The sequence below is a fragment of the Tachysurus fulvidraco genome, chromosome 23 (genome assembly GCF_022655615.1).
Source record: "Tachysurus fulvidraco isolate hzauxx_2018 chromosome 23, HZAU_PFXX_2.0, whole genome shotgun sequence".
Taxonomy (NCBI): Eukaryota; Metazoa; Chordata; class Actinopteri; order Siluriformes; family Bagridae; genus Tachysurus; species Tachysurus fulvidraco.
The window spans coordinates 7,678,067-7,705,545 of NC_062540.1; the positions used below are offsets into that span (position 1 = coordinate 7,678,067).

Below are 27,479 nucleotides of genomic sequence, written 5' to 3' on the forward strand. Positions count from 1 at the left end.
TCTTTAGTTTAACTGTAAATGTTTCTTTTTGTTTCATTTATTTGATCTATTTTCTTTCCATTTTTAGATGTTTGGTGAAAACATTATGTTGGGTCTATTTTGATGTTCGAAAAATTTGCAGATGGAACGTGAGTACTATTTCCTTGGTTTGATTTTAATCTACCTCCTATCTGTTTTTCAAAATTTGTAATTGGTGGATTTTTATTGAGCTATCCTGAATTTATTAAAATTGACAGGTGTCTAACCCTGTCTGGCACCCGAACTTAAAACAAACAAATAAAAAAATGGAACCATCATTACAAGCATATCCACCAGAATTTTTGCATGTTGCACACCCTTAGATGCTTTTTTTCTCACCATAGTAGGTTGTGTGCTTATTAGAGTTTTGGTCATTATCCTCTGAACTCTGTAGATATAGTCCTATCTGGCAATCGTCCCATTGTGGACATCAAACAGCTATTTACCATTATCTGATTTATGCATATCATCCCTTGCTTGTAGTGTTTGATATTTTTTTTATATAAAACTGCATTAAACAATTATTTAATTTCTTTAATCATACATTTACATTTTAATTCTTATTTTAGAATTTTTATTCAGACCTGTTGACATCAGACAGGTTTTTACACATATTTGCCCCACACACATTTATTTGTGAGCCACACTCAGTTTTACATATTTTCAGTGAATATATTAAAAAAAAAAAAAAAAGAATTGTTTGAATCTTAGAACAATTTCTGCTCATGTGTTGTCAGAAAAGACTTGACCCATGACTGCAAATCGAGCACTAAAACTTTGCGTTGGGCAGGAGAACTGAAATGCATTTCTTCTCTCTTCAGGGCTTAATATTATTCTTTCTGAATTTCTGTCTTCCAAAGACTCCACTGATTGGTCCTCAGAAGGGTTATCATGCTCTGTTAATCTCAGGAGGATATCCTGCAGTTCCAAGTGCTCATCTTGGTCCTTACTACAACAATGCAGAGCAGCTGGATCAATTGGATGTGCTTCTGTATTAAATATGTAACCCCCAGCCCCCAGAATGCAGTCGCCATGTGCCCCGCCGAGCACATATGTTGTGCCTGTGTTGTGAATAAAGTTGTCAGGATCAAACAGCAAGTAAAGGTACTTAATAGTTTCAGCCAAGAAGAATGACTCCATGCGGTTGTCCAGCTTGTGGTCTCTTACATCTTTCACCTTTGGAAACAAACAAACAAAAAATAAAAATGAACAAGGAGGTATAAAGATAGCAAACCTGAGGAAAGGGTTAATACAGTTAACTTTTTTTTATGAAGATACAAACAATTAAAACATAAAATGGCTGCCATTAAATGTCCCTGGATTGTTAAGTAATGATGTGTGTGTGTATATTATATATATATATATATATATATATATATATATATATATATATATATATATATATATATATATATATATTATAGCACTGATTATTCATCCTGATATTTTCTACTGTATCCTATGTGCTTAGTCTGATGCACCCAACGTTTTTTTCACACCAACAAACAAAAGATTAGATTTTATATTAGATTTTTTATCCATCTGACACCAACAAAGGTTTAAAGACATGTTTTGCATTTTATAGGGGTTTATCCAGAAATGGATCATGGAAACTCCACCTAGCAACTCACAAAACCTATGGAAACTGCTACTATATATACATACATTCAGTCAAAAATTAGGGGACCCCATTAAAAGTTCTTTATCAGAAATTCAACATTGTGTTATTTCTTAATATTGTTTTCATTTGTTCCTGTAGATGAAAGTGATGTAATTGCTGCAAACAACAACAAAAAAACCAACAAAATGGATTTTTCATCTTAGAAAAAAGCTAGGACACCTTATGCTCTAATAACTAGTATTTCCCCTATTAGGTTAATTAACCTCAATGGGACGTTTCTTGTAGTAATTTCTTACAACAACTGGAAGAATGTTTCGGCCACTCTTCAGAATTCTTTGCAGAACTCTTTCAGCTGTGTGCTGTTTGAGGGGTTTCTTGCATGCAGTCCATTTCAAATCACCCCACAAGATCTCAAAATCCTCGGTGGATTTGCTGGTAATTTTTTTTAATCACATTGCAAGGTCTAGTTCCACTGCAGCTTAAATTTTTTGACAGATGTCACATGTTCCTCAAGCCCCTTCTGATATAATTTTATAGTGGATTCTATGATGATAAGCTGGCCAGGTCCTGCTGAAGCAAAGCATGCCCAAACCATAACACTTCACTTCCATGTTTCACAGTTTGTATGAGTTTCTGAAATGCTGTATTTGGTTTATGCCAAACATGCCCTCTGTTATCTTCTCCAAATAATTAAATTGTAGACTCATCTGTTCAAAGCAAATTATTCCAGAAGTCTTTGCTTTGTCTCAATGTTCTTTTGCACACTTCAGTTTTGCCCTTGTGTTTTGCCCTCGTTTCATGTCAGCAAATGTTTCCTCCCTGCACATCTCCCATGAAAATTAATGTTGTGTAGTCTCTTTCTGATGCACTTTGACATTAACTGTAGCAAGAGCTTGCTGTAGGTTCTGTGCTGATATTTTAGGTTTTTTGAGACTTTTTTAAACATCTTGGGGTGAATTTGTTTGGATGGCCTGACTTGGCCATTTAGGCAGTTGTTTTAAATGTTCCCCAGTTGCAAATGATTTTCATAGAGTGGTATGACTGATTGCAAATTCTTTTGAAATCTTTATATCCCTTACCAGAGTCACAAGCATCAACAATCTACTTTCTGAAGTCCTATTTGGATCTCACCATGGTGATTCACCTCTCACTTCAAAAATTAAGAACAAAATAAACTAAATATCTATGAGGTATAAATACAATTTGCACCTGATGTGATACACCTATAGGTAATTTTATCCATTTTAAGTACAAATAAATGTGGGGGGTGTGCTTACATTTTACAAGATTTTTTTAAATTGACATTTTACGGATCATTCAAAAATGACAGTTATATTACTTAAATCTTCCAATATTGTTAAAATGACAATAAAATGCCCATATAATTATTTAAATAAAGATTAGATTTCATGGGGTTTCCTAATTTTTCATGACTGTACATACATTCTGGTTTGGGAATTGCAATGTCTCGGATCATAAGACCCTGCAGCATATAGTAAGGACAACTGAGAATATCATTGGAGTCACTCTTCATTCTATCACAGACATTTACACACTGCATCCACAAATCCAACAGCATTGTGGATGACCCCACACACCCATCACACTCATTCTTCACCCTCCTGCCAAATGCAGTCTCATTTCACGATGTATTGCATTAGCTATATTTGGATAAAATGACAATAACAGATTCCTGAATTGACTTGAAGTACTTACACTTGCAAATCCGCATTTAACATGGCTTATCTTCTCTATGGACTCTATTGCATCCCGTCCTATCTGGAGAAATGTTGGGTTACCTGTGGCCTTATACAGGTACATTGCACTCTCAATCAACTCTGGGGAGGGGGAAAGTAAAGCAATTATTTTTTTGTTACTGATGTTAGTAGCAAGTTTTAACAATTCGAAAAGTGTCATGCTGTGTCATGTTTGCATGTGAAATTTAAAAAAAAAAAAATTAAGTTTACAATGACAGCTTGGTAGTTGCCATTCTTTTGTCAGTGTCTTTCAGAACTGACAGTGTAACACACTTAGCAACTCAAACTTGTTTGCAGTCTCTCAGTTACATTGAAAAAACTGTGGCAAAACATAAGCAATGATAAGTACAGGTATGAAGAAAGGCCCTGTCTGGAGAGTGCATTAATCCTTCAACTCCTAGCCACAGGTGCCAAATTAGTACCCAAACTTACACTTCTTAAACCACCTAAAATCTAATTAATGCAGTGTGCGCTTTATAACTTAATCAAACATTATAACATACAAAACGCTATTTTGTTGCCATCCTTGTGGGTTTCCTGTATGCACATACCTGGCCGTAGAGGATATCCTTCTCGCTTGTCTACAGTATATCCCTGTGGAATGCTGTAAAACTCTGGAAGGCCACCAAACTGACGCCACACTGTACAGTAGTTATGGAACGTCCTTGTCGCACTCTCTACATCCCCCACAAGACTCTAATATTGTTTTATACAAAACACATATGCACATTGGGTTAACAAGTACACTAGTACCTCTTTTCCACCAAAAAGAACCGGGTGCTGGTTCAGAGCTAGCACTGGTGCTGGTTCAAAGTTGGTTCCACTGGCGACTTCTAAGAACCAGTTTGCCTTTCCATCGGTTAGAGAGCCATCACAGAGCCGAGTCTGACGTCATATTATACGTGTCAAGTCACATAGCAATGTTAGTGCAACAGTGGCAAACATATCAAAAATGGCAGATGTTGCTTTACTGTTAATGCTCATGGATTTGCGAACCTAAATTGGCATCCAAACATGGCGAATCCAACATGTACGTGCAGATTCATGTAAATTGTATTGATGGAGGTTGTAATCGAGAAAGTACATAACATTATTTTATCATTAACGCAGAAAAAACTTAGCCTTAGCATGTAGCTAACTACTATCATGTGTGCTGATAATTGATCATATTGCGGTAAAGTAAGTGTATTAAACATTAGTATACCCTGCTGGCATGGGCGTAAATCCCGGGGGGGACAATCCCATCTGAGGACTGTCCCAAAAAAAATTATTTAAAAAATATCGCACTCTCTATTGGGAAAAATACATTTATGTATACCTAAATAATTGTGTAAGTAGAAAAAAACAACAACGCAAAAATGCATTTAGAAACAGTTGAGTTCCCCCTCCCATTCCTCACAGTGGTTTGACCCACTGCCTGCTTTCCCAGTTCATCTCACCTACTCGGCACACACGAGTCAGGTGTGTGGCTGCTGCTCAATTAATGTTGAACTCCATTAAGTAGGGGGTTTTATTCACTTTAAATAAAGCGATTCTCTTTAATGTAGTTGATGCAGACTCATTTATAAATTAGTTGCGGCAAAAATGCTGATTACCGATGTAATTTTCCATGAATCTGCTATATTAGCGGCTAAAATATTACTTATCTAGTTAACGTTAGCTTGTTTACAATAGCTTGTTGCATAGTGCACTGCAACTTGCACGCCAAAGCCGTTGAGAAAAACTTTGAAAATAACCATAATGACGCATTCTCCATGCTACAATAATAATGATAAAAGCAAAGTTTTTCACTGTGCGGACATACCTTTATAAGTACAATTTGACTGTATTATTTGTGTCCCCCTTCAAAAATTGCTCATGAGAAATTTTATATTGATTGTCCCTCCCTTCTGTTAAATGAAATTAAACAGTAACCCCGCCCACAGCCCCTAACGCAAGCAGTTCTTAAGTCTAGACCAGCAACGTTTTGGTGCTACTTAAGAACCACTTTTCCTGGTTCAGAGCCGGTGCTTTGGATGTCGAAAGAAAGAACTGGTTCTAAATTAGGCTCTGGCTCCGAACCAGCACTGAAACTGCCTCGATGGAAAATGGGCATGAATGATTCATATGTGAGGCAGAAAGATCTAGATATCCTAATATAGAAGACACTATCTGTGTTCTCACCTGCAGACCAGGCCAGAATGCCTCCAGAGATTGAAATATAGGCATGGAAACTGTACCCTTATGCATTTGCACCCATAAGTACCAGTCATCAAATTTTGTGTAGTTCTTTATGGACTTATCAAACTCTGCAATACAAAAACAGTTCAAGTCAAATGACAATGAGTACTCATTATGCCATAACATTCTGAGAAATTGTCAAGGAATGTGGTACAAGACAATAATGGCAGTAATTTTAATATAGAGTATCATGTCTGCATACCATAAAACATGTTCAGAAGTTCTTCATCTTGCAGCATGATTGCACCCTTTAACAAGTACTCAAAGTATGAATCAATTCCTGCCCCAATTCCTGCATCTTGAGCAACCCATTTTGATGTAATTACATCAATGTGGTTCCCAACCTGAGAAGAGATACAGTGATTAATTTTTTAAATCATTAACCCTTTATTCAATTTAGGATTATGTATCTTATGTTGCCATAAATAAACATCAAACAGCAATAAACTGCTTGCTAATTGCATGACAATTTGTCGTTTACTGAAGAGCAATCCTTACCAAAACAGAAAACACCCAAAATAATGAGTAATTAATTATTAACTATTTTTAACTACCATTACACTTTGACACAGGTCATTTTTGGCAGATGCATGTTTGTTGACACCAAGTTTTAAAACCTAGATCTTTGTTGCAATATATGTGTGTGTCACTCTCCCACTCCATTGCTCTTTCTACTTGTATCTTTTTTTTTTTTTTTTTAGATTTCTTCCCAAAACAGCTTTCTGTCTGTCAGTCACCCAATCTTTCTGTTTTCAACCTTATGAAACGGTTCCAAATTTTCAGACTGGCTTTTTCAAAACCAACAACAAAGTTTTTGGTATTTATCTACCAAATTATTGGCGTTATTACCTATTTACTTATTGATATTTTTTTGCCAAAATATTCTTTGCAATCCAGTCCCACATTTAGAGATATCTAAGAGATATCTAAATGGAAGCAACACCAAATTGTTTTACTCTGTGCTAAAGGTCCTGCAATAGAGAAGCATAGCACAAACCTTTTTTTTGTAAGACAATACCTCAAGAATTGTGAGGCTTGGAAACAAAAAATATTTTTGTCTCTCCTGATTCCTTGGATAAATCTCAAACTTTCATTCAGTAAGTTCTGCATCTTTATCCAAATTCTAGAGCTGCATAAAAATATTACTTACCCCATTTTAAAGTAATAAAATGGATTAGTAAGTCTGAATTCTTGGCATTTTTAACATATCGAAATACACTAATATTTGATAATAATAATAATAATAATAATAATAATAATAATAATAATAAAAGTGGTGGTGGTGGTGCAGGACCATGGACATTGCTGCTAACAACTCCATTCAATTGAGCAGCTGGTATTGGCCCACCTAAAGACTGTAACAGAACAGCTGTTGGATCCCCTACAATTTGCCTACCCAGCAAATCAGTGGATGACACAGTCAACATTGGGCTGCACTATAGTCTGCAACACCTTGACTGCCCAGGGACATATGCCCGGATTCTGTTTGTTAACCAGCTTCGTGACAGGCAGGAAACAACAGGTGAGCCTGGGAGGTTTTACCTGCAATATTCAGACAGTCAGCACTAACTGCTATTCACCCTCTATACTAATGACTGCACTTCAAGTGACCCAACTGTTAAACTCCTGAAATTTGCAGTTGATACTATGCTCATTGGACTCATCCAAGATGGCGACAAGTCTGCATACCAGCAGAAGGTGACCTGGCTGGTGCTATGTTGCAGTCAGAACAGCCTAGAGCTAAACACTCAAAACTGTGGAGATGATAGTGGACTTTACTCAATATCCAATAGCCCTGTGTCATCTTGGAGTCCTGCAAAAATGCCAGACACAGGAACAGTTTCTCCAGGCAATCACCCTGATTAACAACCATACTTATATTCCATCTTTCTTATCTATAAGTACCACATTCTCAGAACTGTCAGACATCACATCATCAGTATATGTTATACACTTCTGCTGCTGTATATTATACAAAAGCATAATATTGCACAATACTGTTATTTGCACTACCATGCACTATCACAGTTTCTGTACATAACTGATCTGTCATATTCTGTATTTCTATTTAATACTTGTACTGTCTATATTGTCTCACATCGTCTGTATTGTCTTGTATAGTCTGTTTTGTCTTGTCTTGTATAGTCCAAATTAAATGTATAGTAAAATGCTATTTATGCTTGTAATTTTGATACATGAAATATGCTCTTCTTGTAACAGCTGGAAAAAATACTAGCACCCTAGTAAAATGATAATCATATGCAACTTAAAACAATCCACTAGGAAATTAGAATGTAAAAGGCATCAAACTAAATTGGTAATAATCAATTATAGAAATCTGTTTAAAAAAACTATAAAAAAGAGCTATAAAAAAAACAGCTGCTAGATCGGTTTTTAATTGAAAATAAAAATAAAAAAATTCTAAAAAATCCTACATTACTTGATACTGTAGCAAAATCAACAGCTATAGAAAAGCACATATCAGTATGCTGCAGAAACGACTTCATGAACTATTTCAATAGCAATACTGAGAATATCAGACAGAAAATTCAAACCATTTAATACCCAACAATTTGACAGCTGGATAATTAACATTTCTGATCAGCTCTTAGAATGTTTCACTCCTCATTGAGAAACCGATTTAATTTCACAAATATCTTCTTCGAAATCATCAACCTGTGTCCCTTACATATATTTTTATTTAAACAGATAATACCAGAAGCTACTGAACCCCTTCGAAGAATAATCAGAATCAGATTTATTGATCAGGAATTGGCCAAGTTGTTGAGATGCAGGTTTTTTTGGGAACTGGTATTATGGTTTAAAACTTGAAGCATGATTAAACCATGCTCAGTTCCAGTTATCTATGAAGATCAATGTAAAGTTGTAAAGGTGCTAGCTAGCTCAAACTGGTTTTCAGGCAGGATGGAGTCACCTGGGCAGGGCCAGGAACCTTATTTATTTGAGGCTGTTAAAGAGTCGCCTTACATAATCATCACATACTGTCAGAGCTGGGGGAATGGTGGCTGGGAGGAGGCTGGAGAAGAGGTGGTGATGGGGGGATTAATGGGCTTCTCAAACATGCAGTAGAAGATGTTCAGGTCTTAAGTAAATTGTTGGGTGTTATCCGAATAAGGGATGATACCCTGAAATTAGCAAGGGCTTGTAGGACTCTCCATGTTGATGCTGGGTTGTTTGCTAACCATGTGAGTTTCGCTTCTCAGAGTAGCAATGCTTGGCAAACGTAAAATGTTTTTATCTCCTTTGTTAGGTTACTATAGAGCAAAGCCAGAAAATTGCTATATTCACTCGCACAAGATGATCTATAACTTTCTGTAGCTGTCTCAGCTTCACAGTAAACACAGTTTGTCATTATTAAATTTTCTGTGAGTAGTGACAGGATGCAAATGTCTTCACCGAAACTGGTGAAAGATTTGGCAATCAGTGTTTTCATACAGATTGTCAGCTGCTGCTTCAAAATACACTTCAATTATCAACTGTCCAACTATAGGCCAATATCAATCCTTCAATTTATGTCCAAGATCCTTCAAAGGGTTGTAGCACAGCAGTCATGCTCATACCTACATAAGAATGGCATCCATGAAATGCATCAATCAGGTTTTAGGCCTCAACTTTGCACAAACACAGCACTGTTTAAAGTGGTAATTGACTGGTTACTGCCTCTAATCAGGGTTTTCTCTCTTTATTACACATACATACATACATACATAACATACACAACAAACAGGTAAGAAAGTGCTAGTTTAAGTGTTTCATAAATAAGTAGGACTTCAACCGTCATTTGAAAATAGCCAGTGACTCAGCTGTCAGGACCCCTAGGAGAAGTTCATTCCACCACCTTGGTGCCAGCACAGAAAAGAGTCCTGTAGTATAGTAGTCGAGCAGTGCTGGTAGCTGGTAGGGATATTGCAAGATCATGAGCTGTGGATGAATCACCTGGGATGATCAGGAGTTTAGTTTTACTAGGATTGAGCTTTAACTGATGAGCCGTCATCCATGATATGTCTGCCAGACGTGCTGAGATCCGATCAGAAGCTGTGGTATCAGAGTGTGGAAACGAGAAGATAAGTTGTGTATAAGCAGCACAGCAGTGGTAAGTAGAGAGTGACTATGTCGAATGAGCTGCTTTAAAGCCAGACTGGTTGGGATCTTGGAGGTTGTTCTGTGAGAGATAGACAGACAGGTTGATTATTGAAAATGCGTTGAAGAATTTTTGAAAGAAACGAGAGAAGTGACACCCGTCTGTAGTTACTGATGTCTGATGGATCCAGAGAAGATTTCTTTAGGATAGGAATAACCCTTGAAGTTAGTTGGTACATGATACTATAGATCCATTGATGAAAGTGGTAATGAAAGTGACGTGACATACGGTTAAGTATGGTGACCAATACTCAGAATTTGTTCTCTGCGTTTAACCCATCCAAAGTGCACACACACAGCACTGAACACACACCCGGAGCAGTGGGCAGCCATTCATGTTGCCTGGGGAGCAGTTGGGGGGGGGTTCGGTGCCTTGCTCAAGGGCACCTCAGTCGTGGCCGGCCCGAGACTCGAACCTACAACCTTAGGGTTAGGAGTCAGACTCTCTAACCATTAGGCTACGACTTCCCCGGGTCTTGCGAGAGGGTCTGGAGCATAGTGTAAGGGAGTCTATCCAATAGGCAGGTGGTAGGATTGCAAGACTGGATGAATTGTAAAATCTCTTCTACTGCAACCGTTGAGAAATGCAACAACAAAGAGAAACCAGACTGAGATGTAGGTGCAGTCAGGGCAGAAATGAAGGTACTGCAGATTTCCTAAATTTTATCATGGTAGAAAGAAACAAAGTGCAGTCAGTGAGGATGAAGCAGGTGGACCCGGGGTTTGAGTAGGGAAGAGATGATGATGTGGAGTTTCCGAGGGTCTTGTGCTAAAGCTTCAAGATTTTCCTTGTAGAAGTAAGTCTTGGCAGAAAGCACATCTGTGGAGAACTTGGCCAGGAGTGTACCGTAAGAGTCAAGATCTGCATCAAGTTGTAATTTCTTTTATTTTCTCTCAGATGATCTAAACTCTCTTCAATTGTTGCAAAACCATTTGAAAGCCAAATAGCAGAACAAGAAGTTTTCTTGGGTTTAGTGGACAGAGGGCAGAGAAAGTCCATGGTTGAGGAAAGAGGAGTGTAAAGTGCTTGTGGCTGAGTCTGTGGCTATGACTGAGGGTAGTGAGGAAAATGACTCAGGATCAGGAAGAGAAGAAAGAGTGCTTGAGTACTTGAGTAAAGAGAACTTGCATAAGAAGGGGAGACATAGTGGAGGTTGCAGCGGGCAAGAGAGAGGGTAGGATACATTTAGGTAGGATAGAGAACGTGATTGTAAAGGATACCAGAACAAGATGTGTAGTGGGGAAGAAGTAATGTCTGTAGCTGGGGAAGGATGGGTGAAAATCAGGTCTAGGACATTGCCTCCTTTGTGGAGACGTAGCTGTTGAGTGTCAGGGCAAATGAGTCCAGAAGAGTCAGGAAGGAAGAAGATTGAAGCTTGTCAAAGGGGAGGTTGAAATCGACAAATACTGTCGAAGGGGTGCTGTTGGAAGGGAAAGCATTAAGCAGTGTGTCCATTTCTTCCGGGAAGTCTCCTAGGGGACCAGGAGGGCGGTAGACAACAATGATGACATGGTTGCTTGGAGAGGTAACTGAAATGGCAGGGACCTCAAAAGAGGAGATGGTTAAATGAGACAAAAGGAGAGGTGTGAAACACCATCTCCGACACCAGTAGACCTGCCCCACCACCCCTGCCCATTCCTCATGGTGAGTGAGAGAAAGAATAGGCAGAGGATAGAGCAGCTGGTGTAGCAGTGCTCTGTGGGGATATCCAGGTCTCTGTTAGCACAAGAAAATCAAAGGAGTGGTATTAATCCAAAGGAGAGATAAAATCAGCTTTCCTTAAAGAAGACTGGCAATTCCAGAGGAGGGTAGCTGAGGTTACTGGAAATGTGACCTCTGCACTGTAGACGAGAGCACCTGCGATGGTAAGAGGTTACAGAGATGGGTTTGAGACACATATCTGCAGTCAACCAAGAGTTTCTTGTGTAAGGGTGGGATACTTACAAACCTTCAATTTAAAAGAGTAAGCCCTGCCCATAATTCACACCTTAAGAGAGACGGAAACTACTCCTGAGAACTACTAAGCAAATACCAACACTATAAGATCAACAATGCTATAGAATATAACAAAATTCAAATCACACTACTCTGGTACAAAGAGAGTTAAGTAGGTAGTGCACAAAATCAGAAAACTACTTTACCAGAAGACAATATATTCAAATAAAGAGAGTTAAAGCACACTGTAGCTGTATGTGGGCACCTTTCCCATTTGAACCTGCTCTGCCAGAGCCACTCATCCACTGCAGGACATTAGACAGTTCCCCAGACCATTGGAACAAGGTAGGCTGGGATGCAAGCACACACTTAAATAGATTTGATCCTGTGGAGAAGTAAATCAATGGTTTTGTGCGCATTTGGCCCATGGGAGGAACTCGCTCAACCAATGTCATTTTCGGCCATAAGATATTTCAAAGCCGTATTTAGTCCTTTCAGGGGAATTAGTCTGCCCACAGATAACCAGTCGATGACAGAAAGGATCGTAGTAAAATCACATCAGCAGACCTGTAGCAAAAAAAAAAAAAAAATCACTTAAAAAAAAAAAAAAAAAAAAAAAATCATTTACTGTTTGCTGCATTTTCGCTGGTGGAAGCAGTGCATTTTAAGACCCAGAGACACCTGGGTGTCTCACATTCATTTACACCTGTCCAGTTTCATCTGAAATGCATCCCAGACCACCTCCTGAAGTGGTTCGAATGATCGGATTTATATCCGTCTCGAAATCGTTTCGGAGGGCATTTACAATCTTTATACAATCAGATAGCTATCCGATCACAGAAAACGCATAAAGTGACCAGGTGTAAAAAGCCCCTCTGGCAAAATCAAAACATGTGACTAAATAGTCTGGTCTAAAATTCTTGTGTCTGCACCTAGGGTCTTCAACGTATACACCAGCTGCTTAAAAGAACCTAATGCGATCAGATACAGGGCATGATAAAGCCTTTAAAGAAAGCCATCAAGCCTTTAAGCAGTCACCAGTTTCCTGAGACTGCAGTGCAGTTGCCAATGGAAAGACAACTAATTGAAGAACAAAAATTGTAATTTCATCTCAAATACACAAAGCTAGACAAGTAATAATTATGGCATTGAAACACTATCTTTACTACAGAGTGCTAGGGTGGCCAACATTTAGAACAAACATATCATTCTGAAACCTGTCTCTTATAAATGGTATTGATTTATTATTTATTTACATAGAGCATGAGGTGTTATCAACTGACAGCACATAAAACTATTTATTAGTAGCAACATTAAACAAAACAATTAAATGGCTTCTTTACAACTAATTAAATACTTATGCACAAGTTTTTTTTGTGTGTGTGTTGGTGGATAACCTAATCCAGGCAAGCATAAGGAGTATTCAGATATTGGAGTGTAACCACTAGAAACACATGAAATATATGAAATAAGAGGATATGGCACCCAAATACTGATAAAATTAAAATAAGGGAGTGATTCTTACCAGGCCAATGTCCGAGCGGGTTTTCCAGAGGGCACTGAGAGCCTTTCGAGCCACATTTTCAAACACAGGATCACCAGTGAGGTGGCTTAGGGTGGAAAACTCCAGGATAAAAGTGCCAACACCAGCTGTACAGGTTATGGGAGTTTCAGTGGGGTTGACACCCCTCAGCAGGTTCACTGTTCCATAGGGCATACCAGTGGGTGTGTGGAATGCTAGAGAGAACAATTTCACCATGAGCTTAGAAATAGGATAAAGCCAAGTTAGTCATGTATGTAACTGCTGTTGTTTAAGTGCCATGTAACCAGAGATGTTACCTGAAAAGCCCTTGTTTGCATACAAACAAACCAGCAAGATCATGTATTAATGTATGAAACAGTATTCACCATAAAATATCAGCAAGCCTTCCTAAAGGCTCTAAATGACAAGGAACTATGGAGGTTCATAGAAATACTGTTATACACATAGAATTCCATCTCACAGGTGCAGGTGATCGACAGGACAATGATATAAACATTTCTAAACGAGTTTAAACAATTTTAAAATGATTTTTTTGCTATGTATTGAGTAAAAAGGGCACTTTAGTTCAGAGAACACAAATTGAGGTGCTTGAGCAGTTCACACACTGGTGCAAAGATACCAATCTATTTCTAAATGCTTGATGAAGCAAAATAGTTGATTGTAGGTTTCAGAAGAACCCGTAGTGGTTGCACAACTCTGCACATCAGTGGTGGGTGGATTTAGCCACAAGTTCTTCACAGGTGATTTCTGTAAAGTTGTCTGTAAAATGCTTAAAAATACAATTGGAATAAAATTTAGATTTATAAAATGTCTCCCTAATTAGCATCTTCATAATACAGTGTCTTGAAAACTTCCACTGCTTTTCATAGTGCATTCTCTTGAAGGTGCCATCTCTTTCTCAATTAAATGTCATGCATGCACCAATGATGAGGAAAAGTGTTTGTTCCACTCAAACACTGCTTGCAGTAACTACTTAACATAACACTCTCCTTTTGATAGATTCTTTGGATAATGCAGAGATCAAAATGATGATTTTGATGTTATGATGTTTATTTCCATCACATACATTTTTTCTTCTAAAAATTGACAAATGATTGCTAAATTAATTTTGTTCATTTTCATTTAACTTATTTGTTCGTAAAACCCCTCAAGTCATCCAGGGCTAAATTGTCCTGGCCACATTTAGTGGGGCAATAGGTCACACTTTTGCCCTTTTCAGCGCAATGAACATACATACAGACACAAAAATGCACACATAAAATGTCCACTAACACACACACCCAAAACACACACTCACACACCACAAACACACACACACACGCACGCACGCGTACACACACAAACACACACACATGCACACTCACGAACACACACACACAAACACACACACAAATAGGGCATTGCATTTCATTAGGCCTCCACAAAAAAAAAGCTACATATTTGTAAATATTTCACACTTTTGATATGCCTTTGCCTAGCAGAGGGCAAAATATGATCTACCGATGCTACAGTACACACACACACGCACATGCACACGCACACGCACGCACACACACACACACAAGCATATGGCATTGTATTTTGATTTATAAGCATTCAAGTCGATTTGGCCTGGAAAAAAACAGGTTTCATTATTTGCTGACATTAAAAATGGTCAAAATAGTTTCAAAACAATCCCCTGGCTTTGAAATATACCAGCCTGTAATTGTGCATTAAATTCTGTGCCGCTATAGTGAAAATGATTCAAAATTTCTTTTTTTTTTATTAGAAAATGAGCCATTTTTGCATATTAATGAGGCTTATTATACCAAATATTACAAAACTTTTTGCAAAATATATGTTAATATGTTGGAAACAAGTTAGACTAAAAAGGTGAAAAAAAGATATCATATATACTTAATTTTTTATAAGCAGTCAAAACAGACAGGTCAACTTGACCCAGCGTTCCTAATTTGCATAGGAATGCAGACGAGGTCTGCTGAAGGGTTAGTTGAATTTAAGTTAAAACTGCACATTCAAGTGCATATTATATAATTATATAAATCTTCTTCTTCTACTTTCGGCTTTTCCCGCTAGAGGTAGATACAGCGAAACTATCATCAGCATCCTCTTTTCTCCCACCAATTATCCTTATGTCCTCTTTCACCACATCCACATATCCTCTCTTTGGCCTGAATCTTGACCTTTACCTTGCAGCTCCATCTCCAACATCCTTTTACCAATATAACCACTCTCCATCCCATGTCCAAACAATCTCAGCCTCTCTGACCTTGTCCCCAAAACAGCCAACCTGAGCTGTCCCGCTGATGTGCTTGTTCCTAATCCTGTCCATCCTCATCACTCCTAAATAGAACCTCAACATCCTCATCTCTGCTCCCTCTATCTCTGCCTCATGTCTTTACCTTACTGTTTTAGTCTCTAACCCACACAGCATGGCTGGTCTCACCACTGTCTTGTACACCTTTCCTTTGATTTTTTCTGACACTTGTCTGTCGCACAACAATCCTGACACTTTTCTCTACCCAAACACCTTCACTTACCTCTACACTCCCTTCTGCACTGGACAGTTGACCCCAAATTCATAAACTCCTGCACCTTCTTGACCTCAGCCCCATGTAACCTCACTGTTCTATTTCCCTCCCTCTTGTTCATACACATGTCTTCTTGATGTAGCCCCACCTTATGTCCTCTATTTCAGGGGTTCCCAACCTTTTTTGTGCCAGGAACGGGCTTATTCATAAAAAAAATTCCAGGGACCAGTTGTCAATTTTAATGCCTCAATTTATGATGCATCGTTTGGAACATATCACTGTGTAAAACAGTAACAGCCTATCATTTAATTGCATATAATGAACATGGTGGCAACAAACTTGTAGGAATATACCAATCTTTTTAAACTTTCAGACCGATTCACAAAATGTTTCCCTTTTCTCCCATACAATTAAGTCTACTTCAAAATCAACTTATGCAGCACTCACTCACTAGCAGGTGGCAGTAATGACAAATTGTATGAAAATACCAATCCATTTCACCTGTCAAACCTCTCCAGAAACACTAAAGACAATCGCTTCAACAGCAACTTAGTGTTTTCACTCACTAACAGGTGATAACAAAGGATAATTGTATGAAAACAAGAGCCAGTTCCAACAGTCAGATAGTTTTAGGATATAATAGCAAACACACAGTGATTTCAGCCAATAAGTTTTAAAAGTATAAAATTAGAGATTAAGCTTTAACCTTAAAAAAAAATACCAGACTGATGTTGAGGATATCAAAACTTGCCGCTGAGCGTCCAACTCATGTTTCTTTCGAAAAAGTTTCTTCGAAGAGTTGGGTGTTTGGTGGTTAAGTGCCGCTGACGTTTTGACGGCTTCATTGCAGTTTTTCACCACAAATAACACACAACGGATTTGGCGCCACGGAATCGCTGTTGTCGTAAATCCATACCTAATGTATGAGGTATCGTATTTACGATTGAAGCTTGACTTTTTTTCTCTTTCGCTATTTTTGAGTCAGTCATCTCCTTTCCTTTTAGCAGAACTGCCCGCAATGAAATTAGCCATTGAAGTTTGCTGATTCCCGCTCATCTCTCCACATACTTCGGTCACTTCAGGTGCATCGCGCTTTTTTTGCAGTTCGTTCAGATACGACACGTTGCTAAGCAATCGCAAGGCACTCAAAGAAACACATTTTAATTTATTGTTTATGTTTTGGATTAAATAACATGACATGTCATAGCATTTAAAAATGACAATTATTATTATTATAAAAAACAATTTCTTGGAATATTTCAAGGCCCGGTACTAACGGGGATTGGGAATCACTGCTCTATCTGACCCACAGCACATCTCACTGCTGTCATACTCCTCTCATACATATCCTGAACTACTTTGACATATTTCTCTTCTTCTACTGACATCCTTATACAGTACCAGCGCTTCTCTCTGCACCCTGTCATATCTTCTTTTCTCCTTCCACCTGGAAGCTCTTCCTGACTACCCAAATCCAGTCTCAGCTTTGGTCTGAATTCCTCACAGCATTCCACCACTTGGTCTTCTTTTCTATCTTTCCTCCTCTTCTCTCTGACCACCAGAGACATCTCACACATCACCATCTTATGCTGTCTGGCTACTCTCTCCTACCACCACTTTGAAGTCACTAATTTCTCTCAGATTACCTCATCTACATAGAATGTAGTCTACCTGCCTACTCCTACCTAGGGTTGCAAAATTCCGGGAATTTTCAAGGCTGGAAACTCTCCATGGGAATTAATGGGAATATATGGGAATTAACAGGAATATATGGAAATAAACTGGGAATTGAAAAAAAATATGCAGAATTGCCTATAACAAGGAACTTAAATGTAGTTTAAAAATCTTGCAGCATAATTTTGTTTAAAACAAGATTTAATGCAGTTTAAGTTGAATCTGTACCCTGCATTCCTCGGTCACTTGCACACTGCTTACTGGATGTACCATATATGACTTGGGGGGGGGGGGGGGGGATTCACCACCATTTTCCAGGTCTTGACTACCACAGAAGCAGAGACCTAATAAGCTTGTGGAAAAAAATGCTTTATTTTACATTTTGATTGAGACTTTTTTAGAAGGGAAAGGTGAGGGATGCTTTTATTTTACAGCAATCATAGGGAAATATAAGTTTATCATGTTCATTACAAGCATAATAATATTTATTATGCTTTTGTGTTACTCAATGAAAGAATAAATTAAAGTTATAATTACAATTCAATCAGTCAAGAAGTCATTTTTATTACCTTGCATGAATGTCTACTAATGACCAAAAAATGTTTTATTTATGTTTGTATATGATATAGTTTATATACATTTCCCTATATTTCCAAATAATTCCCATAAATTCCTGTAAATTTCCAGAAATTCCCGTAAAGTTTCCAATTTGGAACATTTCCAAAATTCCCCAGATTAAGTTCCCGTGGAAAGTTTCCTGAAATTTACCGGAAATTTACCGGAAACTTTACGCCCCTTTGCAACCCTACTCCTACTATCACACTTTTATCTAACACGATGTTCCTCTCTCCTCTGGAAATCAGTCCACCACCATCTGTTCTCCTAGGTTCCCTTTCTTAACACCAAACCTGCCCATCCTCATCACCTCTGTTCCCCTCACCAACATGCCCGAAGAAGTGCTTTAATCACTACTCTCTCCCATCAGGGAATACTCTCTATCACATCAAGTCAAGTCAAGAAGCTTTTATTGTAATTTCAACCATTTATAGCTGTGCAGTAAACAGTGAAATAAGACAATGGTTCTCCAGGACCATGGTGCTACATAAAAAAAAGACAGAAATAAGGACTTAAGTAGGTTAATCCTAGCCACATAAAGTGCATCTGTGCAACCTGGTGCAAAGAGTGCAAGACCAAAGACAGTGCAAACAAACGATACAAGACATGACACAAAAGCAGCACCGACCAGTGTAAATACTGTATGTTCTACATTGCATGTTCAGAAGTCATCAAAATCACTCCAGAATCCATCCTTCTCTTCTAATTCGCATGTATAAATTTGCCACGTTTTACGGCGGATGCCCTTCATGAGGCAACCCACTCTATTTATCTGGGCTTGGGACCAGCACAGAAGTCACTGGCTTGCAACCCTTGTGGCTAGATGCAACATTGCAACCAATATATTAAAGTGAAAATATATTAAAGGGAAAATTCAGAATCAACCAATGACATTCAAACTTCTGTTAAATACTAATTTGTATATACCTTCTATCAATTAAGGTGATGATTAAACACAAAGCAGCAGTTCCTATAGGATTTTTCTAATATCTTCTTGGTAACATCCGACTGGAAATGCCACAAAGAACTTACAAAACAGTACAGGATCTCATTGTTAAAAAAAGACGTTAATTTTCAAAGTCTGCTGCTTCAGTGTTTTTAGATCTTTTGGTAATTAAAAGCATTTCATTGTAAAAGGCTTTTATTTACAATTACATTGCATTTATACTAAGAGTCAATGTTTGGAGTTTGCCAGAATTTGTGGGTTTTTATTTATTCACCCAACTCTTAGGGATTGACCTGGCCATGGCTCGTAAATTTTCAATGTTTTGTTGCATGACCCACTAAGTTATCTCTTTTGCAAGGTGCTCCTTCATGATGGAAAAGGCATTGTTTTTCAACAAACTGTTCTTGGATGGTTGGGAGAAATCCTGGAGGGTGTATTTGTACCTTCACAACAATTGAACCTCTCTTTTTGAGGTTCTTGATCATCTGGTAAATGGTTGATTTAGGTACAATCTTACTAGCAGCAATATCTTTGCCTGTAAATCCCTTTTTGTGCAAAGCAATGATGACTGCACATGCTCCCTTCCAGGGAGCCAATGTTAACGAGTAAGGACAATGATTTCAAGCACCACCCTCCTTTAAAAGCTTCCAGTCTGTTATTCTATCTTAACCAACATGACAAAGTGATTGCTCATCAATACTCTCACCTGTATTAACAAGAGAATCACTGACAGGATGTAATGACAGGACATCCCCTAAAATGATAATAAACCTAGGAATAATCTGTTCAGGGAAGCTTCCAAGAGGCCTACAGCAACATTAAAATAATTGTAGCAAGTGCTGGTTGCCCTTTAGTTTGCAAAAAATACATCTAATTTCCTAAAGCCATGTGGAACAATGTTATGGTCTGATGAAACAAAACATCCTCACAGTGAAGCATGAAGGTTGCAGCATCATGCATTAAGGTGGCTTTTACCTACCTTTAACCACAGTGGAGGTGATAATGAATAGCTTTAAATACCGGTAAATTTTGGTACCAAAAAATTTAGGCTTCTACTATAACACTTAAGTTGACAATGACCAGAAGCACACCCACAAATAAAGAATGGCTTCAACAAAAAAGATTAAGGTTCAAGGTCCAGATCTAAATCCAATCAGAAATCTGTGGAGTGACCTGAATGGGGCTATGCACAGGAGTTGCCCAATCTTGCCCTATGCCTATACATATCTTGGTATTGTTTTTTTTACATCACAAAAACATACCACTTTAACAGAGGTGTGTAGAATTTTATATTCACTATGGGATTTGCAAAACAGAAAGTCTACAATTTTGATGTAGAAATATTTGTTTTTACTCTTTATCTGATCTAAGAATTATAAAAAATTAATGAGTGCATTTAAAGACTATGCTGCATATTTATCCATTTCTCAGGTTTTTAATATTCAACATGGTTCATCTCTAATGTATAAAATTTTTCAATGTGATGTTTCCAATCAGGACCCAAGGGAATATCTTAGTAGAATTTCTATTGAATTAACTTGTATGGGGCAGTACTAGTAACAGCAATGTATTAAACTCAACAAACGTTAATTAAAATGAGCAGTAATATGTTAATTTGAGCTTAATGTGGAGAATGTATGACCTTTTTTGATTTATAAAATAAACATATGCAAATTGTCCAGGGATGGCCACAACTTTGCATAAGACATTAAACGTATACTGAACAAAAGCAAAAAGTAATGTTATATTCTTTCATATTTAGAAAGCAAATCAAGAAAAGGTTTTACCATGTTATGTAAGTTTGTACTCTAAGTTGTTTCCTCACCTGGGAGAAGTTTGCGTGCTGCATCCTCAGCTAAGCGAAGAAGAGGACCAGAGCAAGGCCATCCCTCTTCTACAGCAATCCCAGCCTGCTTGGACAACAGGTGAGCTGAGAGGAGACCACCAACCACTGCAGACGTCCAAACACAGATGAACTAACATGAGCAATTAAAGCACATTGTTGACAATTTAAGAAATTTCTAAAAGTCTGACCACAAGATGTAGAATTTCATGGATATTAGTGTTTTTGCTGCATGAAGGACATTGCATTTGACCATTTTGTTTAAATGTTTGGAACATTTTAATTTATGACTGTGTATATATATATATTATATTATGTATATATATTATGTCTATATAGTTTGTATATATATATATTAGTCAGATATTATGACTGTGTAACATTTGTTAGCATTAATTTTTTTGTAATTACTGCTAACAAAGGTTAAACAAATGCAAAACAGTTAACAAATGTAATTTCACGTTTTGCTTAGCTCAGATTAGAGAAAAAAGAAGCCTCATACTGTATGTAAAGGTTGCCTCTTCAATGTTAATACCTTCTCCAAAGAGTGAAGGTGGTCACAAGCTTTTGGAACATAGGTGTGGGATTTTCTGCTGATTTAGCCACAAGAGCATCGGTGAAGCTGATGCTTAGCATTGCACAAGAATGCATGGGATACAGTTTCCATTCCAATTCATCCCAAACGTGCTTAACTGGCTGAGGTCAAGGATCTGTGCAGCTCATTCATGTTATTCCATACCAACCTTCGCAAACCATTCCTTTTTTTATTTGTGTGCAGATAAAGTCAAAGAAGTTTGGGCTAGGCCCTCTAACACCAGTTAAACTAATATATATATATATATATATATATATATACACACACACACACACATATATAGGGGCCCTCATATGAGTGCGATAGTAAGGTGTCCACCTATGTTTGGCTATATAACATGGGTAGACATATAGGACATACGTTTGCCAATATAACTTAAGCATTTGGTTTTTGCATAGCATTTTGGTTCAGTTTTGTTGTTCTTCTTATACCTAAATCAACCTAGATATTGGATTCTCACCTCGTATGTTTGTTTCAAACACTGAAGCATTTACATCAATGTCAAAATTCACACTGTCCTGTAAAAGGGCAGCCACCCGTTGAAACTCTGTGTGGTTCCCTAGTATCTGAGAGAAAATTAGGATAAAATAGAACTCAAAATCTTTAAAAACAAAATAAATCCATACATATATGAACAAATCTGTAAACAAATGCATACCAGCAAGGTATCCAGGGCATCAATAAGAGTAAGTGAAAAACTGCGGTATTAAAAGAGAAAATATGTTAGATTTATGTTGTAATTATGAAAGTGCATGTTGACATGTAATTTTGACCAAGGCATCTTTAAATGTGTAAACCTGTGAAAACACAATGATTGTTTTTTTATACCTGCCCCATGTATCCTGTCCATCACACGTCAATGGCCGGAGCTCATCATATGGATATGCATTCTCCAAGTAGTTGTTGTAGGCATGGTAAAACATAGACTTTATTCTGTCTCTTATGAGGGAAACAATCAGAAAAAAATCACTTGCAAGTCTGAGAAGTTATTGCAGATGCAACAAGAACACTGTGTAACTGCAGAAAAGAATGTAAGCAATAGTAAATGCCCATAAATTCGATCTTAAGTAGATGCTAAAAAAAAAATATAACAAGTAAAATGTCCACGATTTTATTATTTTGTGCTTTAATGTACATACATAAAGGGCCAAAGTTGCTTCAAAGCCTGTTTTTTTTTTAAACAATAGTCAACAGGCCATAAATATAAAACTTTGTATCTTTTTAGACATTTTTTTTTGTGAGATCCAATTCATGCACCAAAAACATTAGCAAACATTATAGAAATTGAGCCATATCAATAAGTAATTTAATTTACAGTAATTGATGGTATAATGTTCAGAAAAGAAAGGAATGAGATTTAAAATTTAAAGCTGAATTGCTAGGCTTATGTCTCTCTATAGCTGCCTAACAACTTCACCAAATCATAAAATGAAAGCATAGTTGACTAGTAAGTTTCTGGGTGTTAAACATGTTCTTTACAAGCAAATGAGACAGATTATACAATTTAATGAATGTGTAGGTGCAGGTGTAGGTGAAGGTGCTCTTAATAAACTCAAATGTGAATTTCAAAAGCAAGTATTGAATGCAGAAATGAATAGGACTATTTTTACTAATGGTTTACACAAAAGTCATTGTAAGTCATTGTGAAAATCTGTAATATAATTGGCTGATGCAGCTAAGGAGTGAGCGTCTCTCTTTTTACATTTTTTATTGTCCGATGCCAATTTTGAAAGAAAGTAAAAGTCTGTAGTATAATGGAACGGGGGCATAGAAGCCTTTATTATCGCCACATATACATTACAGCACAGTGGAATTCTTTTCTTCACTCAAGGGCCCAGCAGTGGCTTGGCTGTGCTGGGGCTTGAACTCAGATCAACAACCCAGAGCCTTAACCAGTTGAACGACCACTGACCCAATGATTAACATATATAATGATTAACAGTCAGTGATTAATACATAATATTTGGGATTCATTCCCTTCAATTAGCATTTTACTTGAGCTATGCCATAAGCAATGCAGTTTGCAAAGTAATGCAGATATTATTTTCCTGTGCATTATTTTCCTGTGCAAGGTGGTCACAAGCTTTTGGAACATAGGTGTGGTTTTTTCTGCTGATTTAGCCACAAGAGCATCGGTGAAGCTGATGCTTAGCATTGCACAAGAATGCATGGGATACAGTTTCCATTCCAATTCATCCCAAACGTGCTTAACTGGCTGAGGTCAAGGATCTGTGCAGCTCATTCATGTTATTCCATACCAACCTTCGCAAACCATTCCTTTTTTTATTTGTGTGCAGATAAAGTCAAAGACGTTTGGGCTAGGCCCTCTAACACCAGTTAAACTAATATATATATATATATATATATATATATATATATATATATATATATATATATATATATATATATATATATATATATATATTCCATCACATTTCAGTAGTGAGGACTTTATGAGATTCTTCACTGATAAAATCGAAAGTATCAGGAATAAAATAGGTGACGCCCAACATATGAGAGCAACCAGTGACACAATCTTGCCTAAGGCTTTACACAGCTTTACAAGTACAGGACAGGAAGAGTTAGATAAACTTATTACTACAGCTAAATCAACAACATGTTCACTAGACCCCATCCCAACTAAACTACTGAAAGAAGTGTTACATAAAGCTGGTGAGCCTCTTCTTAATATCCTTAACTCCTCGTTATCTTTAGGTTACGTCCCGAAGTCTTTTAAGTTGACAGTTATTAGGCCACTCATCAAAAAAACCTAACTTAGACCCTAATGAACTATCAAATTACAGACCTATCTCACACCTTCCGTTTATGTCTAAAATACTTGAAAAGGTTGTGTCTGTTCAACTGAGCTCCTTCTTACAGGAGAGCAACATCCTTGAAGAGTTTCAGTCAGGTTTCAGGCCCCATCATAGCACAGAAACTGCACTTGTTAAAGTTACAAATGACTTGTTCTTAGCTTCGGACCAAGACTGTATGTCACTATTAGTTCTACTTGACCTTAGTGCTGCATTCGACACTATAGATCACAACATTCTTCTAGATCGCTTACAATATTACACAGGTATTCATGGTCAGGCTTTAAGCTGGTTTAGATCCTACCTGTCTGACCGATACCATTTTGTAGAATTAAATGGTGAATCCTCCAGTTTACTACCAGTTAATTATGGGGTCCCTCAAGGATCAGTTCTAGGACCTCTGCTTTTCTCTATATACATGCTTCCATTAGGGAACATTATTAGAAGACATGGGATTAGTTTCCATTGTTATGCTGATGACACACAGTTATATATCTCATCAAAACCAGATGAAATAGCCACAGTGTCCAAATTAACTCAGTGCCTTAGAGAGATAAAAGACTGGATGAGCTGCAACTTTCTATTGTTAAACTCCGATAAGACAGAAATACTACTCATAGGTCCAAAAACCAGTGCACATAAACTCTCACAACTTAACTCCCATTTAGAGGGATGTACTATTACAAGTAGCTCGACAGTGAAAGACCTCGGTGTTATACTAGACAGTAACTTGTCTTTTAAAAATCATATCGCCCATACTACCAAAACAGCCTTCTTCCACCTTAGAAACATTGCCAAGCTGAGAAACATCCTGTCTGTATCTGATGCTGAGAAGCTAGTTCATGCGTTCATGACCTCTAGACTGGACTATTGTAATGCATTACTAGGTGGTTGTCCTGCATCTTTAATAAATAGGTTACAGTTAGTCCAAAATGTGGCTGCCAGAGTTCTCACCAGGACAAGAAAGTATGACCATATAACCCCAATTTTATCAACTCTACACTGGCTACCTGTTAAGTATAGAATTGACTACAAACTGCTGCTACTTACGTACAAGGCTCTTAATGGTTTAGCTCCCATGTATCTAACTAGTCTTCTAACACGTTACAATCCTTCACGCTCTCTGAGATTCACAAAACTCAGGGCTTTTGGTAGTTCCCAGAATATCTAAGTCTACTAAAGGTGGTAGAGCATTTTCTTATTTAGCTCCCAAACTTTGGAATAGTCTTTCTGATAGTGTTTGGGGCGCAGACACACTTTCCCAGTTTAAATGTAGATTAAAAACTCATCTCTTCAGTCAGGCGTACACATAATACATCCCATAATATCATGCACCAGTATATCAGACCAGCACATTTTTATGAACAGCAGATATGTTAATCCCTTTCCACTGCTTCTCTCTTTGTACCCATCCCGAGGCATCCAGACACTGTACCAGCTCCCAACGTCCTCTGTGGGACGAAGCCTTTGGACGTCCACTGAGCCGAGGTCGACTCTAAGAATCCTGAGACATCTCCAGTTAGACTCTGTGGTACTCAGGAGATCAGAAGTCCTTGAACCTCACACCAATACAACATTTAACTGACTGTATATTACAATCACACCCCCAGTGTCACCCATATGAGGATGGGTTCCCCCTTGAGTCCGGTTCCTCTCAAGGTTTCTTCCTTTACCAATTTAAGGGAGTTTTTCCTTGCCACTGCTGCCTGAGTCATCTCAGACTTGCTCATAGGGGAATAAATACATACACACTGTGAACTATATACATCTAATAATAATCTAGAATTTTTATTCTGTTAATTCTTATTTCTTTTATTATTCGTTATTTCCTTTATCATTAATTATGTTTACCTTCTGCTCTGTGTTTATGTTCTGTAAAGCTGCTTTGAGACAATGTCTATTGTAAAAAGCGCTATACAAATAAACTTGAATTGAATTGAATTGAATTGTGCATACAACAAATAACCCTAACGTGCCTCATTACCAGTGTGCTTGTAGAAAATTATTGTATTTGAATTGCAGCATTCCACAAAGAATTTGACCCCTGGACAAGCACATTTTTATAAAAATATATGACTACATGAATGTATTGCAAAACATGAACTAACAGCCCTTGAGAGGCTTCATTAAAGACATTTTTAAATAAAATCAAATATGGAAGCTCAATATGAGAAACTCGTCTTTATGGTTCTTCAAGCGATTTCCTAAGCATGTAAACAAACGTCGTAGTAATTTACTTCGTTGTGAATAAATGACATTATTATTTGTTTGATACTTTGTTATAATAACTATAAGTTAACGAACATAAGCTAGTATATTATGATTCATTAGTTAGCGTTGGTCGTACCTGTAATGAGACATTTCCTGCATAGTGAAGTCATGGCTGTTGATCGGAGACAAGTATGCTGCGCAGAAAATGGCGTTAAGCAATAAAGTAAGCATGAAGCTGTGATGTGTTAGAAAACGTAAGCAATATAAATATTCCAAGATATACTTATTATAAGACACTTTTAGATATCTTAAAGGCTCAGTTGAGACCGGAAATATACATGCTGCGCATGCTCACAAACGCCGGTGTTACACCGAAATCTGTGATCCATCCACGTTGTGAAAATAGAGGGCGCTGTTGCTAAAATGCAGCTCAAAATAGGTCGTCGAGAGAGGCTCGCTAAGGCCCCGTTCACACTGCAGGTAAAAGTGGCCCAAATCCGATTTTTTTGGGGTCAAGTGACCAGGTCAGACAGCCAAGGCGGATTTGATGCGACTTTTATGTCAATTTACATCGACATTCGTCACAATTATGCGCCGGCGAAGACTTTTCTTTTTTTTTTTTTGCTGAACACACTAGTTACTAGTCATCGCGTTTGTGTCACGTTTTCGCCGTGAGAGAAACGTGACTGGTAACGTGTGTGTGTGTTAAGGGTGTTATATAAAGTGGTTACATGAACCAGCTCATAATGTTTGCATTGAATACATCACATTATAGCATTACATGATATGTTTGCTTGCACCAGATGATACAATACTTCCTCGCCAACTTTTTAGCGCAACAGCATTGTTCCTTTGCACATGCGGGTCAGTTCGAAACAGCAAACTGTTCACACTGGTATCTGATATAGGCCACATTTTACATTTACGGCATTTAGCAGACACCCTTATCCAGAGTGACTTACAACTGAGCAACTGAGGGTTAAGGGCCTTGCTCA

The 27,479-nt window shown here is 37.6% G+C and overlaps 1 protein-coding gene across 3 annotated transcripts; it reads right to left on the bottom strand.

Moving 5' to 3' along the window:
- Positions 1-527: 527 nt before the first annotated feature.
- Positions 528-26,882, bottom strand: edem2 (ER degradation enhancer, mannosidase alpha-like 2). 3 transcript variants are annotated; one of them, XM_027144643.2, is made up of 11 exons: positions 26,621-26,881; positions 22,289-22,399; positions 22,119-22,158; positions 21,921-22,026; positions 20,848-20,973; positions 13,239-13,450; positions 5,819-5,960; positions 5,560-5,684; positions 3,948-4,092; positions 3,356-3,477; positions 528-1,194 (listed from the first exon to the last, which is right to left on the bottom strand). In XM_027144643.2, the coding sequence occupies exons 1-11, from the start codon at positions 26,713-26,715 to the stop codon at positions 742-744; spliced, it is 1,677 nt and encodes a 558-aa protein (XP_027000444.1). In that variant the 5' UTR covers positions 26,716-26,881; the 3' UTR covers positions 528-741. The 3 variants fall into 3 exon arrangements, with proteins under 3 accessions (XP_027000444.1, XP_027000445.1, XP_047662813.1); XM_027144644.2 differs by lacking the exon at positions 26,621-26,881 and having other exon boundaries at positions 20,848-20,998; positions 22,289-22,391; XM_047806857.1 differs by lacking the exons at positions 5,560-5,684; positions 5,819-5,960 and having other exon boundaries at positions 26,621-26,882.
- Between the last annotated feature and the right edge of the window lie 597 nt (positions 26,883-27,479).

What these genes read in the sequence shown, in the direction of transcription:
- edem2 (XM_027144643.2), bottom strand. Translation starts at nt 26,715, where the DNA reads ATGCTTACTTTATTGCTTAACGCCATTTTCTGCGCAGCATACTTGTCT. An exon ending in GTTTGAAACAAACATACGAG is followed by an intron (nt 20,974 to 21,920) that starts GTGAGAATCCAA and finishes GGACGTCTGCAG; the next exon opens with TGGTTGGTGGTCTCCTCTCA. An exon ending in CCCGCTCGGACATTGGCCTG is followed by an intron (nt 5,961 to 13,238) that starts GTAAGAATCACT and finishes ATCTCTTCTCAG; the next exon opens with GTTGGGAACCACATTGATGT.